Source organism: Zea mays, chromosome 7 (genome assembly GCF_902167145.1).
Source record: "Zea mays cultivar B73 chromosome 7, Zm-B73-REFERENCE-NAM-5.0, whole genome shotgun sequence".
Lineage (NCBI taxonomy): Eukaryota > Viridiplantae > Streptophyta > Magnoliopsida > Poales > Poaceae > Zea > Zea mays.
The window spans coordinates 17,472,681-17,489,450 of NC_050102.1; the positions used below are offsets into that span (position 1 = coordinate 17,472,681).

The following is a 16,770-nucleotide window of genomic DNA, read 5'->3' on the forward strand; positions in this document are numbered from 1 at the left end:
AAGTGTCCGAAAGCCTACTTTCGGAAGCAGCGAACTTTTTGGTTTGACATTGAGGACCTGTTTGGTTCACGGTTTGACATTTAGTTTGACATTTAGGACCTATTTGGTTCACTGCCTAACTTACTATATTTTACCTAACTTTTTTATCTAAGCTTAGTTATTCAATTCAAACGACTAATTTTAGACAAAGTTACACACGAACCAAACAGGCCTTTAGTTTTTAGGGGTCCCAAGCCACAACCAAAAGCCGCGTAGCCCCCCTGTTTGCACAATATGAAAGCCCCAAGCTGCTCTACGCCTCTACCTTGCCGAGAATCGCAACCAACAGCTTGTCTCTCTACCAGAGTCGTGCTCTTCAGCAACCAGCTCACTGCCAGACATCACCGCTCGCTGCGTCCCCGTGGGCGCCGTCCCTGACCAGGAGCTGCCGCGGCAAGATCATCACTGCGGCAGCTGGTGCATGCATTCATCACTAATCAGTAATGGCATGTGATAGAGCAGGACGGCCAATGCAATTCATTGTTTCCCTTATTTCTCGTTGAGCATCCGACCAGCTGACGTAAGAAACATTACATTATCTATTGAAACAAACGGAAAGAATATTCGTTTCTATGCAGAATGCGCCATACAACAGTCTACCAAAAGCGGCCGACTGTATATACACAGGAGGTTCGACGAATCTGGTGCCTCCACGGGATACTCGCCACCATGAGACTTCCCAGTATCAAGCTCCAGTTGCATCATCAATCAAACGTTCTGATAAATATCATGGCAGACTTGGAATCGGCCGTCTAGATTGCGAAGGTCACTAAAACCTCAGCTCTGACGGCATCTCAAACAATGAAGGTCAACCAGCTCTAATATCCAAACCTTGTAGTAACTGTGATTGAAGAAAGCCTCAGTTAAGAGCGTAATGGACGCGCTCTAATGTTTGCAAAACCTGGAAAACCGAGAGGGGCCTATGTTGCCCCTTCCCTGGCAAAGCATGAGTAAGGATGGCTTGCTGTTGTTCACCGGTGAGCTCCAAGAATTGCACAAGCATATCACCGTCAAGAATGGGAGGCACTACCGACTGCGGATCACAAGTTACTAAAAGTTATATATCACAAACTTCTATATCAGGCAAAACGTAAAGATGTAATAGTGACGTCTTACAGGGGTACCACGCTGACGGAACTCTGCATGATCATTTCCCAGGACCGGTGCAGTTAATGGGTGTACTGAGAGTTTTTCTTGGACATCTTGCAAAAGCTGATGCTCCTCACTGCAGCATCAATTTATGCATTTCAGAAACTGAGTAATAGTCCTTAGAGCTGTAGACGAACACGAGTAGTTCCTTGTCCACAAATGGTGTATACTAAAGCTCAGGACATAAATGCACATGGAATAATTTACAAATGATTGTTGACATAAGTTTAAGCAGTTCTCTTTCTTAGAGGAGTCTTATTTTTATCCCATATAAAAAAAACATTCACAGATCGTGAGGGAAAGAAAACAGCAAGATTTGGGAAGAACCATATATCTGTGATCTGCATAGATTGAGGGGGGATGCAGAGATATAAACTATACTGCTCTCAGAATGAAAAAAAAAGGGCGTACCCAGCGTGCTGTAGGCTTCCCGCATTGTGTGGGGTCTAGGCAAGGGTATCTTTAAGCGCCAGGCCTTACCCGCATAATATGCAGAAGCTAGGGCGGGCTCGAACCCGGGACCTTCCGGTTACAGACGGTAGGCTCTACCGCTGCACTAGGCCCGCCCTTCTAACTGCTCTCAGAATGATAATCTTCATATTTACATTTACCCTAGCAAAATATACTTATATAAATTTAAGCACTTGATATCCGTATCTTTATGCCCAGTGTGAGTTACTTCAAAATGGACCACCCTAAATCACTAGTATTCCTGACAGAAGTGTTAACTAGCATGAAACAGTACATCTGCAAAAATAGGCAAAATCTCCTGCCTCAAGCTTAATCTAGCGTTTCTCATAACTCAGCTTCTTTAAACATTAGGTGTTCATATGTTCTACATTTCTAAATTGAAAAGCACAGGTAGTTACTTGCAACAAATATAAATGTTGGTTCTCATTGTCAAAATTGACTGAGCAGTGGGGACCTGAAATCTTAGGAGAGTTAGTGGGTACGGCACAATTATCCTAGTCAAAACCTAAATCCAAGTCTCCAAATTGGCTAGCGGATTGGAGATAACTGGTCACTAACGCTGAAAATGTCAGCTCAGGCCAAGCACGGGAATGTTTGTATCATGATATACCTTGAAAGTGGAATCATAACAAAGAGACTCCCCAACATGGTACTTGCCACGATACAGTTGTAAACTGTCTCAAGCACCGGGTCAGTATCATCATCAATTGGAAGCCGATACCTGAATGCAGCCTACAATAAATCATAAGCATGAGTTAACGAATGTCTCAGACATGGTCACATGAACCATGGAAGCGGTGTAGTTTGAAATTTTTAGAAGGGACAAATGCAAAAAGGCAAGGTGTAGTGAATGCACATCAATAAATTAACAATCTATGGAACAACAAAATACTTACCTTCTGAATGCTCATGGCTGTTTCACCCATATAAAATGAACAATTCACGGCTAAGTTCTTCTGTGGACTTTCTGAAACTGCAAGACAAGTTTAAAAAAGATGAGTAGACTAAAAACATTCTCATGAAAAAGGAAACTTTCTGTAGCGCAATATACAAACTGAAAATAGTCTACAAATGTTGATAAATAATGTGGCATAAAAATAATATAATTTGAAGAAAAGTATAACATAAAAGGATCACAGCAAAACACAAGATATATGCTAATTGAACATGAATGCTATGAACTAGCTAGCGAGCATATAATTCCAACACACCATTGAAAAAAGCATTAACATTTACACCATCTGCCTAGTGCCTACCACCTACCTTCCAATCTGGTGCATGATAATACAGATATGCTCCCACGTCGATCTGATACCACAGCAGTTTCACAATTTAAAAGAGCAATATCACCCACCAATCTATGAGCAGGATCAGAATAGACCAATTCCAACTTCCTATGACTCTGATAAAAATCAGAAAATGAAGAGCCAAGATTAGAACTAACAATAGAAAGAGCTTCCATCACAAATCCATAAAGAACGTGTCATTTTAATCAGACCCAAGTATTACCTCATTATAAGAATAGAAGAGAACACCATCACGACAATCACCAACAGCAATTCGTGATGCAAATGTCTTCAGGCAAGTTATTGTAAATCGTGTCCTACCAACAGCACACTTTTTTATTCTGTGGGGATTTTCATTTGTGAAACCAAATACATAAATCTGTCAAAAATAAGTAAACAAATGTTAGCTTCCATAAGCAATTGCAGTCAACTAAACAAGGCCAAAGGGTATTAATTCATTAGCATCGCAAAGATATGAAACAAGAAATGAATAAAAAATGCCCGTTTTGAAGCTTGGTGGCCAAAAAAGACAAGGACTAGAGAGTTCCATAAACAAAGATGCCCGTTTTGGAGCTTGGTGGCCAAAAGATCAGACCTGGGCTATAGTTTGATGGCCAAAATAGACTTGTTCCTTCTTTGCAATTGAACAATGAACACAATGAGAGCTGCATATTATATTACTATTGCATTAAGAAGCTAAGCCATAAATCTGGGCATCTCATTTGATAATGTCCAAAGATCATGAGGGCAAGGACACACAACATCCTTATTCTCCAACATAAATGTTGACTTCGTGCGGGAAAGGGCGCTGCCACGGAGACACGTAGGAAAGGGATGTGCAGCCGCAAAGGCATGTGAGGGCAGCAGAAGAATCACTGGCCATTTCAGACTCGTGAAATATAGTAGATTAATTGATTGTGATGGGCAAGGTATACAAATATAGGCAACATCATCTATACTGGATTGATTGGTTGCAGTGGGTATGGTACACAGATATAGGCAAGATCCCGGGGGGTTTATAGAAACATATCCGTCAGGGGAAAACCTTGCCTGTCAAAGAAACAATCATTATGCAGCTGGGCCCAAAATCTGATGGCACAGTACAAAACCCTATGCCCATACTGGGCAAGCCCACTAAGGGCCTTAGCCACTATTCTGTCATTACTAATTCCCTTTTAGATAATTTGTCATAGGAGAGTTCAGCTCCCTTTAAGGAATTTTTTTAAAGAAAATATAGTAAAAACAGCATATAGGCATCATACCATATTACCAGCAGCTGCCAACACATAACGATCTAGATAGGGACACAGAGCAAGAACTGCGCCATTCAATATATATTGAGTCAATGATCTCAATTGCCCTGTCATTTGTTCAGCTTGGATCTGGTTGCAGCTAAACTCATCAGGACTGCTGCACATGCTGTTACTAGAAAATTCCTCAGTTGTATATCCAACAATCTCGTGGAAAGGAGAACCAGAATGTGAAGAGGGATTAAAACTAAAAGTTGGAATAAACGAACTGCTCTCACGAGGACTTTCAACGGCCTCCAAGCTTAAAACAATCAGGCGTCCCTTGATGCTGCTTCATCAATAAAGAGTAGTCAGTCTTAAGGTATGTTTGGTTCATTACCTCAGTTGCCACACTTTGCCTAACTTTTTTGCCTAAGGTTAGTTATTCAATTCGAACGACTAACCTTAGGCAAAGTGTGGCACATTTAGCCACAAACCAAACAGGCCCTTTTAATCTTAGCTTCCTTCAACTAAAACCACAGATGATCATTGGTAACAATCAATCAATAAGAATCAGACAGGTATCTAAATATAGATTGCAGACTGATGAAGCTCTGTATGAGAAAAATAAAAACTACATGTCTTATGGTTTCAGATGTTTCATAGAAATCTAAACCCTAAACATAGGAAACATTTATATAGAACTTGATACTGTGCAAACCAAAACCAGGCCAAATTAAAAAAAAAACTTAAACTTGGTAATTTTTCTGGCTCAGCATAACATCTAAGCACTGCATGGTATCATGATATGATTTTGTGAATACATTAAGACCTTGACACACTTTATAATAAAAATGCAATAACTAAGTCTAGATGAAAGGTAAATATATTCTCACTGGTTACACTCCACACAACCACAAAAAAAAGTAGTTGCAAATCAAAGAAAATATTGCTAATGAATCATGGAGATATTAGAAATAAACCGTATTATTATAAACAAAAGATCAGGCGTGCACCTTTCTGCTTCACCATTTGACATCATCGGCCGTCCAGCAGACTTAGTGGTCCCAACAATTAAAACTTGATCATTTCCTATTTTTGCAATTTGCATGCATTTCGCTGTTTCGCCAGGTTCACATTTATATCTGGAAAGTAATACCCCATTTTGTGGATCTACTTGTACAACATCTGAAGAAGACGATGCACCATTTAGCCCAGTTCTCAGTACCAACAGTGTTCTGCTTTCATTATGGTATAGCACTTTCCTTGGAGTCCCTCCAATTGAAAACTTTTGTGCATTCAATCGCTTCCCATGAACCAGTTCAACCTGACAGAAAAAAAGAAAATGTAATGCAAATGACAGCAGATAAGGACACACATACATGGACACACTAATACAAACATACACAAGCTAGAACACAGGCACAAACATTGTAAGAAAGAAACAGAACATCACTGAAGTAATATCTCAAATAGTAATTCTGAACCAAAATCATGCACAAGATATTACCAGTAATTGCCTCACATACCATATGCCAAGACCAATACTGATGCACTGAAACTCGTAGTCTACTTGAAACATGAGAGAACAACCCAACAATGGGGTGTTATGGGAACTGGGCCAACGGCGCAGTGCCAGGTCAGCACGAATACTGTTCACGCGAGGGTACTGTAGCATGTGGGCAGTATCGGGTACGTAGGGCTTGTTAGAGTTGCTTAGCTATTGAGTTGGGTTACCCATCTATATAAGGAGGGGCAGGATGTTATTATAAAACAAGCAAGAATAATATATCTGGGTTTACTCAAGGCCTCCTATGGGAGGGCGAGCACCGGACCTATCTTGCCAAATATTCATTCCAGTACCTGCACATGAACAGTACTCACGGCTGACCTGGCACTGCACCGTGGGCCCAGTGCCCATAACATGGGGGGAGAGGGGGGTTCTAGTTATAGGTTCCGACAAAGAGTAGGAGGGATAAGAGATATACCATTACCAGTAGAGGTGATATGTGGTCATAAAGTCATTTATCTATTTAGAACAGTTTAGAATCCAAGAAATATTTGAACATTTCATAATTCAGACTCTTTCAAAGTGAATTGTTAAAACAAAAGGAGAAACTGAACTCAAGTAACAAGTGAAGTTCAACGGTTCCAGACTTAATCAAGTGAAGTTAAAATTGAACACTTAAAAGTCACAACTCTGGGCCACTTAAACAAAGGCCGAAATGCATAGTCGCGTATTGGCAGTTGAGCAGTTACTGCTTTCAACAAAAGCAGAACAATCTCAATGCTGTAAATGGTGTTTAGTGGCCAGGAAAGCTGACAGCTTAATGCCTTGTTTCGATGCCATGTATTCACCTCAATCCATGTGTGTTGAGTGGATTGGTGTGGAACACCCCAAAACAGATGGATTGAGGTGAATACATGGGCATCCAAACAAGCCCTAAGTTGATGAACTTACCTTGAAATTGTTGCTGCAAGTGAGAAAAAATAAGTATGCATCATTGCCAAATTGTTTGTCAATAAATGTGCCCAGATAAAAGCAACAAGGAGAGAAAAGGAAAAGCTATTGTTAGTCTAATACTTCAATTCACTTTGCATTCAATGTGATAGCTGCAACAAAAATCAGCCAGTACAAATACGTATTTAGATAATTACTAGCATGGAATTCAGTTCTGTTGATTTCTACTCTCGTATCATGTCCAGTAACTTAGGGCACTCAATGCATGATATAATTCTTGATCCCTAGGGAAGAAAAACAGATGTATATATGTATTTCTTTTGCTGGTGTTACTGGTCACAGTAACTTACCAAATGCAAACAGCTCTCAGCAACAAACAGTAGACCATTGGGGCAATCAACAGATGAAACAGGTGTGACATGAGAAGCAGAAAGAAATGAAATGGACGAATATGCCAGGCTATGTCTTGCTGCATGTAATAGCCAAGGTCTATCACTGAGAACAATGATGTCAGCATTAGCTGAATCATGTATTGGCACTAACAGTACAGGAGTAATTCCAATACGCCGTATCGAAATCAACTGAAGGAATGTATTAACAGAAGGAATAGAAGAGTCCTTGTAGAGAAAACCAGGGAGATAATCACGTGTTTCTGACTCAAATCTGAGTAGCATTCCGTTTCTCAAGCCTGCAAGAATGTAAAACCTCTCAGCCGCAACAAACCTGACATTTTCAGGTATACAACCACTCATAGGTGCGCCAAGTGCATTATTCACAGATACAGTCCCAATAGTTAATACCCTTAATGCTTCTCCAGGTTCCAAGGAGATGATTTCCACTGAAGGTCTATGAGTTCCAATAACAGCAAACTTGCAAACATTAACTTTAGGAGGGGGGTTCTTACAAATGTCATCACCCTCTCCACAGCTGAAAGATACATTATCATGTATACAATCCTCTTGTGGGATTGATATGCATGATACTTCATACTGCAATTGCACATGATGTGTTGCATACAACTCGTACTGGTAAGAAGATGATGATCTAACACCAAGGACATATAAGCAACAAGGATTAGATGTAGCAACAACAACAATATTATGTCCTACAGCACCAACACTGATAGTGATAGCAGGATACCAGTCAGTGCAAATTGGAGAAGTTAAAGGGGCACCTTCAGGGTGAGCGTATACTGTAGGCAAACAGACCTTAACACCTTTGCTGTAAATTTGAACTAGCAGATTATCAGCCACCAAACCACATGCTAAAGTGCAAACATCAGGCTGGAATCCCACGGCATCACTGATGTCATTAAAACTTAGTCCTACTGACAGTATTCTGGTTTCCTCCACAAATGACAACACAAGAAAAGAATGGTAGGCATCAGTTGCCTTCATTCTCAAAGTCCACAAACCAGTGACACCCTGGTAAATAGCTTCAGTTTTCAGAAGTCTGTCCACATTGACACCATTCCTTAAAACTCGAAGAGAGCCCTCAGGGGACATTCCACAACATGCAAACATCTGGTCCTGTTTCTCACCATGGTAATCAGCAATTGCTAGATCCAATATTGGTGCTACATTCTGAATAGTGCTTTTATGAAGCAACCTGCGGTGACCAAGTTTAAAAATCATGCCGTCCCCCATCTCTACAAACCCTATTATCATTCTGTTTTTCATCCAAAAAAGAGGTCTACAAGGCAAAGTCCTATCAATATATTCAAATGTGTACAGCTTCGCCCCTTCAACATCCAAAGTAAATTCCAAAATATGAAATTCTCCATCATCCAAACAAAATAGAAGCCTTGCACATCCTCGCCTGACAGGGTCAGGTGGCTCCCAGCTCCACGAGCAAACGATCCTTGGTTTCACATTACTTCTGCTGTCAACACCATCAATGTCCATATAACCATCATCCTTCATTATGTTATTACCAGAATCTCTCAATTCTAGCAAAGCACAAGCAGCCACATCATCATCAACATCTAATCCTGGACAGGGATCTTCAACAGTGATTGGCTCTCCAATCAGGTTAGTCGTCAAGCTGACTCTTTGGATACAGCAGACATTTGTTGGATTTCTAAGATCCAACAATAAAGCATCACCAACACGCAACAGAAGTGCAAAGCCAAACGTTTCAGGAATTTCTGATACGTCAAGTACCAAAGGTCCAATTTCTGAATAACTAGAGAGGTGGTTGATAACACAGCTGCTGGAGTCATATCCAAATAACGACAAGTCATTCACATCAGAGCCTTTCCTGGAATGAATTTAGTGAATACTTAAATAAGAATACCTAGAAATTAATAGAATTCAATTGCAAGTTATTACAGACTAGATGAAATGAAATCAGAGCAGACAAACCTGTTAATTATCATTGCCAGAACTGGATAGTATTCTTCATCTTGGGGCACAGATATGAAGCGCATTGTCCAAATTGTACCACGGATGCTGGTCCTAGACGAAGTTATGATCCTTGCGTCATCTTCATTTTCTGGTGGATAAAAATATTTCTGAAATTATGACATGGAAGATCTTCAAAATCTGGAATAATATAATGTAAATATTAGACTGAGCATGTGATAAATGAGCCAAGAAAGTCACTAACAACATTCAACTCTCACCTTCTCAGAAATAATACCGCTGCCAGAACCACTCTGGGAAACAGAAACATGTATAAGGGCAAACTTATCCTCATATGAACTGACAGCAACGAAATTAGATCTGAAAAGAGAAGATGAAGTTACGGTCAAGAAAGTTCATAATAAGAGCCACTTAACTTTACATGCTTAATATTTTAATTTTACTATGTGTGAAGAGATAACAAAGCAAAATCAATAAAAGCATGATATATGCAGAAAAAACTTCTACTCCATGATACAGAAATGCTCATACTTAAGAAATAGTTGCTAGTCATAATCCATAGAACTCAAATTGAAATGCTTGGGTAGGATTTGACAGTATCTTAATATAAGATACTAGTGTAAACTGGTACTTCCTCCGTAGAATAGAAGGTGCAACTCCCTCTGACACTAAGACCAAGGAGAGAATTAATTTCAATGTGATAGGGGTGGTTTGGCTTGCGCCCATTTTACTGTGATGCCACATGCGTGCATGCAAAAACAGGTTAACCAATTAGCTTGCATGTTTAATTATTCCCGGGTCCCACATGCTTAATTTTCTTGGCCTGGCAGGACCATGGAACCATGTGTGCATACCACACAGTTGCATATGCATGCAAGCCAAATCAATTCAGCACCATATCAAATTTTGCATGTGAGTATACGAACGCCAGGAATTGGGCGCCCTGTATTATGACTAGAAAAAAAAATTACACCTTCTATTCTAGAACAGAGGTTGTATGTGATAAGATGTTTTGTGCATGAGCACAGAACTAGTTGCAACTGTAACTATTCAAACCTAACAAGCACAAAATGTCAACCATGCGCATCAACAGAAGGTACAATATCTGACAGGAAGGATAAATTTTTTATGCCATTTACCATATAAACTACTACATCCCAAAAGGACTGTTATTTTAGCTTTGAACCTGGACAAGTGAATGTCCAAGTTCAAAGCTAGAAGTAGAACAACAGTCTTTTGGGGACGGAGGGAGTAGAATACTCCCATTTAGTTAAGGAAAATGATGATAGAATACTCAAGCTAAAAGGGATGGCTGCAAAATAATGCAATGTTGATGGTGGAAAGAGTGGTTAGAATTATCAATTCAACTTTTGCTCAGAACAAGAGATAATATAACAAATGTTACGACTCCAGCAAATGTACAGCAGAAATGTACACAAAAAATCACTGGATAATGGGAGAAAATAGCTGTAATTTTTCTTGCAATAGAAAATACTACGTGTAATGAAAAGGCCTCAGAAGAAAAAACTTGCTCTTACTCTCGATCTATCGCTAAAATTCTTCCCAGATGATGCCTCAGATTTCCTGGTTTCGATAACTCAATATTGGCAATTGCGAAGAACCTAAAATACATTGATAGCTATCAGTACTTATTGAACTGTGGACTGGGTTCATTCTCAGATAAAACAGAACTAAAATTGCAGAATGAATTGCATGCTAAATAAAAGTTAACTGAATTCTCATCAGGTTTAATTAATAATATGCATAGAGCATGCTTCTATAAATAATGAAACTGGCAGCAGCTTATTGGATACTAATGTATTTTTTCCTTATTTTGTCTCCAAAGTTGCAAGCACGGTGCAATTATATTGGTAATCAACTCATCATTCTCATGCTGGTAGACAGAAGTATTATAAACCCATAATAACATCCCTAAATGTGGGCCTACAGTGCAAGGAATTAACTAAATTGTAGGCATAGATAGATTCACTTCAACTCGAGCATTTATCAGAATTTAGTAATATTTCTATTTACACTACTACAGAACTGGGTTTTTTAAAGTGATGTAATGTCTCATCTGGTTTATCAGATCTTTGGAAGAGCCCATGGTAGTGATGTAATGTCTCATCTGGTTTATCAGATCTTTGGAAGATAGGTTGTAGGCAAACTCGCCACCCATCATATGCATTTATCCTGAACCATTGGTAGTGATGTAATGTCTCATCTGGTTTATCATATGCATTTATCCTGAACCATTTTATCCCACGAAGATAGGTTGTAGGCAAACTCGCCACCCACCTCTTACACAAATAATTATATATGCTCTCTCGGCAGAAAACTGTCTCGACTGGAACTCCACCAGCAGTCTTGTGCTTGCCCCTTGAGTCATTGACATGTAGAAAGCAAAGCGGACGCCACATGGATCCCAGATTTTGTGAAAAGAAATTGGACTGGGAGATAAGAGCATGAAATTGAGGGCTAACATATAGGTGAGCCGGCACCTCATAAGGTCAGCATAATAAGAAAACTATAAACAGTAGGGTTGGATAGTGAAAGTAATTTGCTAGTTTTAGTTCCTAAAACTGGAACCCATAATCATTTTAACCTTCACTAATACCTCTTGGATTTTTTACATAAAATATAGCACACTACGAGATAATGGAGCAATTAGAGGGATGGAAAGCCGACTTCATGAATAGAGCTGGACGTCGAGTTCAAGTCCAGATTGTGCTAACAGGGATGCTGATTTATCTCGCCATGGCAATTGATCTACCGCAGTGGGCTTTAAGAGCTATTGATAGAATCAGGAAAGGTTTCCTTTGGCGTCGGACAAAAGATGTTGGGGGGGGGGGGGGGAGGCATTGTTTGGGGAAGAGTTTGTCGGCCTTTTCAGTCTCAAAGAGCTTGGTTGGGCTCTCAAGATGGCTATGGCTGTCAAAAACAGAGCCTGGAAAGCCTTGGTCTGCCCTCCGCCCCTCCCGTTGCAAATTCCTGAGAAAATGACAACCTTCTTCCATATGGCTGTTGTCACTGAAATTCGCAATGGTGGTTCAACTTTTTTTTACTGGAAAGATCGATGGCTTCTAGGCAAATGTATTGAGGACCTTCTGCCACGTCTGTTTGCTACTATACCTCGGCGAGCAATCTATACTACTCTATTAAGAACCTAATGTGGGCACCTGGTGCTACCACGGCTTCACCCTCCGCGCTGATACTCTGGACCCGCCCCACGCGCCCCGCCTCGGCACCAAACCCTGTGGGCCCCACACCCATCGCCCGTGCAACGATCTCTCAGCTACTACCCTGTGGACCCCCAGCACCCGCGCAACCAGCTATTGCGCCTGCCTAGCACCCGACCCCGCCCGCGCAGCTACCACACCGCGCAAAAAATAGTGCAAAGCGAGCACTCGAACCCACGCCCCTGCTCCCGAAATTAGGGGTTAACCACCAGACCACACGTACCTTAGTGTTTAGAAATTAACAATAATTATATTTGAATAAATATATCAATACCTATTTATATATATGATATATAAAAACCGTAGCAAAGCACAGACGCCTGGCTAGTCAATAGTAGAAGGGTGCAAGACGCTCTACTGGATAGGAAATGGATCTCAAACATCAAATGTACCTTAACCGTAGGAGTCATTTCTGATTTTCTTACCCTCTAGGACGTCTTACAAACTGTTAAACATGTGTTCAGGGTAGCCACCAATGGCAAATACTCAGCAAAGGCAGCCTATGAGGGTCTATTTTTTGGATCAACCCTTTTTGATCCTTGGGAAATAATTTGACACTCTTGGGCTCCACCAAAATGTAAATTTTTTGTGTGGATGGCTGCTCTTAGGAGGTGCTGGACAGCAGATCGACTGCGTAAAAGAGGGTTGGATCACCCTGAATGTTGCCCTCTTTGTGATCAAGAACATGAAACCATTAATCATCTTCTAGTTGGATGTGTTTTTACAAGAGAATTCTGGTTCACTTTGCTTGAGCAAGTTAACCTTCAAAGCCTTGCTCCACAACCAGGTGAAGGGAACGCAATGGAATGGTGGCGGAAGATAGCTGATAATGTGCAGGGTGTAGCTGCAAAGGGGCTGAATTCTTTTATTATTCTTGGTTTTTGGACAATCTGGAACCACATAAATGGATGTGTTTTTGACAGACACTGTCCAAGCATAGTGCTTGCTTTTAAAAGTCTAGATGATGAGAAAGTGCTTTGGGAGTTGGCAGGGGCTAAAAACCTCTCCCTCCTCTTGGCTCCAGTCCCAGGCGTGAGTAGTCTCTTTAGTTCTTAATGGAACCCTTTTTGTATGGTGTTTTCTGGCCACCGTGAGGTGCCTGTAGTTTGTATTGGCTGTTCTGGTCTAATTTGGACCTTGTTTTTCTTCTTAGTATAATGATACGCAGCTCTCCTGCGTGTTCGAAAAAAGTAAACATACTGCTAGATGCATAAAATACAGTTGACTAAGCATTACCATAAAAACAACATTTAAGAGCCAAAATCTAGTACCAACAAGCAGAGAACAAAGGCATAAAAGTTAAAAACAGAGGCAAATAGAACTAACCTGTGCATCTCAGAACAAAAGTAAAGAAGAGAAAGCTTTCCAGAATCTGAAAGGACAACCAGAAGATCTTTGCATTCTATCTGAAAAGATCAACAATTAATTAATCACTCACTTCCAAACACAATTAGACACAGATGTGTTGTGTACAAAAGAACATTGAAAAGATTGCGGACTGTAGTGAGAAGGAAAAGTACCTGTGGAATTAAACCATTATGTCTAGAGTGCCATTGCAATACACCAATATCTTTTATAATCCCAAAAATGTCTTGTTCACATATTGACTGTAAAACACCATCATCACCAACAGCAACCAACTCCAGTGAAGTTTCCTGAAGCAGAACCCCAGTTACATGAAACAGGGAACATGAACCAGCAAACGCATTATGTAAATTGTAAAATTGATAGAAGATGTCGTCTGTCATCTTGGCTCAGAGCCTTATAGTCATCGGCTGTGGAATTGAGGTTATCGGAGTTTTGTCTATTGGCGGTGCAATATTCAGCGACCATCCACCACCCTCAGTTCTAGGAGCTGTAGCTTGGTTGCTTCTCTCTGTGGTTGTTAGTGATTGTTGTTCTATTGTATGTGGTTTTGCTTGTGCTCTCTTTCTGGCCTTTCTTGCTTTGTAACTATGGGCTCATGACCCAATTTGTAACTACCATTACAGGCTTTTGACAGAAACTGTGGTAATGAAAAGGTGGGGATAGTTCATCCCCCGGTGATCTCACAAAAAAATCCATCTCTCCTGTGAAAGTGTGGGGAGCAAAGCAAACCTTGGCGAGGACGACGTCCGCGGAGTCGGGCGAGCGGAAGCAGCCCTCGGCGACGTGGAGCACGGCGCTTCCCCGGAGCACCCGCTTGGCGATGTAGTGGGTGGCGTCCGCGGTAGACGTGGACGCGGATGTCGACGCGGAGGTAGAGGGCCCCGAAGAGGACGCCGCCGCCGCCGCAGAGGCGTCGCCGGCGGTGGATGGCTTCATCCGCAGCCTCTGCAAGGGTTAGGGTTTGGTTGGTTGATTCAGACACGTGATCTCGCCTAGCCGAAGGACGGAGCCTCTGGATTCTGGCTCAGGGAGAACGAGGCCAAGTTAAACTAGCGGATCCAGCAGCGAACTAGCGACGCCGCTGAGCGGAACCAAACCAACAAACCAAACAGGCAACAAAAGTTGAAAATGGGATCATACCTACCAATAGTAAATGATTTCTATTCTATCCTAACATAATAATAATTTACACGAATTCAGTACGACATTATCCCCTAGTTCCCAATATGTTATTATAGGTCTTGAAACCAAACGAGTCGAGTCGAGCCGAGCCGAGCCGAGTCGAACCGATGAGTGTAGAAAACTGGGAGACGCCTAGGAGGGGGTGAATTAGAACTTCCAAAACTTTCACTTAAACTAGATCACAAATAATTCTTTAGAGCAAAACTTATGCAAATAATCAAACTAGAATGTGCAAGCTAGGTTTTGTCTAAGTGTTGTTATCTCTACCGCAATGGTTAAGTTTCAATCTACATTATATAAGTATGAATACAAGATTGAAACTTAAATGTTTAATATAAATGCGGAAACTTAAATAGTAAGGTAGAGATGCAAACTCTCGTGGATGACGCCGGTATTTTTACCGAGGTATCCGGAACCACATAATGTCCCGACTAATCTTCGTTGGTGTCCCTACGCAAAGGGAAGCCCACGCGAGGGCCAAGCACCTCGATCGAGTAACTCCGTAGCTGCGGGCCTTCTCCACGCGCAAGTGGTGCTCCGCTTCCGGCTCCTCTCGGACGCTCCCCGTCGTCTCCACTATCGAGCTTCCGGCCGAAAACGTCGCGGGCCTCGTTCCCTCCGGTATACGGTGGCGGTCGTGACACAAACGCGGTTGTCATGGTCTCGCAAGACTCTTGCCCCACTCGGTACAATTACAACGGCTCGCGCAAGAGACGAGTGGTTGTTTGGTTTATCTAAACTCACTCAACTAACTAGGATTCACCTAGAGCAAGCGCTAGAGCGGTCTAACTAACCTAAGCACTTCGCAAAGCACCTACGCTAATCAACAAGTGATTCTATTAAGCACTTGGGTGTATGAGCTCTTGGAAATGTGAACTATGTGCCTTGGTATGTCTCTTGGGCTCCCACACCTGGAAATGACTGGTTGGGGTGTATTTATAGAGCCCCAACACAAAACTAGCCGTTGGAGGAAAGATGTTGCTTTCTGTGGTGCACCGGACAGTCCGGTGGGATCACCGACAGTCTGGTGCCCTTGTCCGGTGCGCCTAGTCGTTAGGTCTGTCAGAGCAGGTGACCGTTGGCGCGTAGACTTTATACACCAGACAGTCCGGACTTCACACCGGACAATCCGGTGGTCTTCCCTCCACGGTGTCACCTGGAACTAGCCGTTAGGGCTACTATTCCTGGTGCATCGGACAGTCCGGCGTGAGGCACCGGATAGTCCGCAGGCAACACTTGATTCTTCTCTTGGACTTCACTTGATCTTCTTAATGTCTTCTTTTGAGGTGTTGCTTTCCTCAATATCTTGGTCCAAGTTAGTCTGGTGCGCCAGTCTACAGCACACTCAATTCTTTGCTCCGGTTTATTTTTGTCCCTAACTTGAATCTTTTATTAGTTTGTGTTGAACCTTTTTGCACATGTAAAACATGTATTCTAGAGCAAACTAGTTAGTCCATTTATTTGTGTTGGACATTCAACCACCAAAATTAATTGTGGGAAAAGGTAACCCTATTTCCCTTTCAATCTCCTCCTTTTTGGTGATTGATGCCAACACAAACCAAAGCAAATATATCAAGTGCAGAAATGAACTAGTTTGCATAAGGTGAGTGCATAGGTTACTTGGAATTTAAACCAATCTATAATTTCACTAGATATGAGTGGATTGCTTTCTTCTACTTAGTATATTGGACCACATTTGCACCACTTGTTTTGTTTTTGCAAATTCTTTTGTAAAAATCTTTTCATAGTCTTTTGCAATTAGTCAAAGGTATATGAATAAGATGGCAATAAGCATTTTCAAGATTTGAAATTTCTCCCCCTGTTTCAAATGATTTTCCTTTGACTAAACAAAACTCCCTCTGAATGAAATTCTCCTCTTAGTTTTCAAGATGGTTTTAATAGATATCAATTTTGAAAATGTACCTTTAAATATACCAATTGAAAGGACTGTCATTACAAGATACCAATTGAAGTCTTAACACA

The 16,770-nt window shown here is 41.3% G+C and overlaps 1 protein-coding gene across 7 annotated transcripts; it reads right to left on the bottom strand.

Moving 5' to 3' along the window:
* Positions 1–493: 493 nt before the first annotated feature.
* LOC103632101 (splicing factor 3B subunit 3) lies at positions 494–14,931 on the bottom strand. Of its 7 annotated transcripts, none has more exons than XR_004851366.1 (15): positions 14,335–14,803; positions 13,758–13,892; positions 13,564–13,643; positions 10,537–10,620; positions 9,259–9,358; positions 8,999–9,147; positions 6,986–8,894; positions 5,191–5,501; positions 3,541–4,523; positions 3,169–3,324; positions 2,923–3,061; positions 2,556–2,632; positions 2,270–2,391; positions 1,156–1,264; positions 494–1,072 (listed from the first exon to the last, which is right to left on the bottom strand). XR_004851366.1 is itself a non-coding variant. In XM_008653953.3 (15 exons), exons 1-15 carry the CDS (start codon positions 14,539–14,541, stop codon positions 899–901), a joined length of 4,068 nt encoding a protein of 1,355 aa, XP_008652175.1. In that variant the 5' UTR covers positions 14,542–14,931; the 3' UTR covers positions 494–898. The 7 variants fall into 7 exon arrangements, 6 of the variants coding, with proteins under 6 accessions (XP_008652175.1, XP_008652174.1, XP_035816749.1 ...); XM_008653953.3 differs by having other exon boundaries at positions 4,208–4,523; positions 14,335–14,931; XM_008653952.3 differs by having other exon boundaries at positions 4,208–4,526; positions 14,335–14,809.
* Positions 14,932–16,770: the final 1,839 nt, after the last annotated feature.

Excerpts from the sequence above, each read along its gene's own strand:
- LOC103632101 (XM_008653952.3), bottom strand. The coding sequence starts at position 14,541 with ATGAAGCCATCCACCGCCGGCGACGCCTCTGCGGCGGCGGCGGCGTCC. Across the intron at positions 13,644-13,757 it reads ATAATGGTTTAATTCCACAG|ATAGAATGCAAAGATCTTCT; the intron begins GTACTTTTCCTT and ends TGATCTTTTCAG. Across the intron at positions 2,392-2,555 it reads CAGCCATGAGCATTCAGAAG|GCTGCATTCAGGTATCGGCT; the intron begins GTAAGTATTTTG and ends GATTTATTGTAG.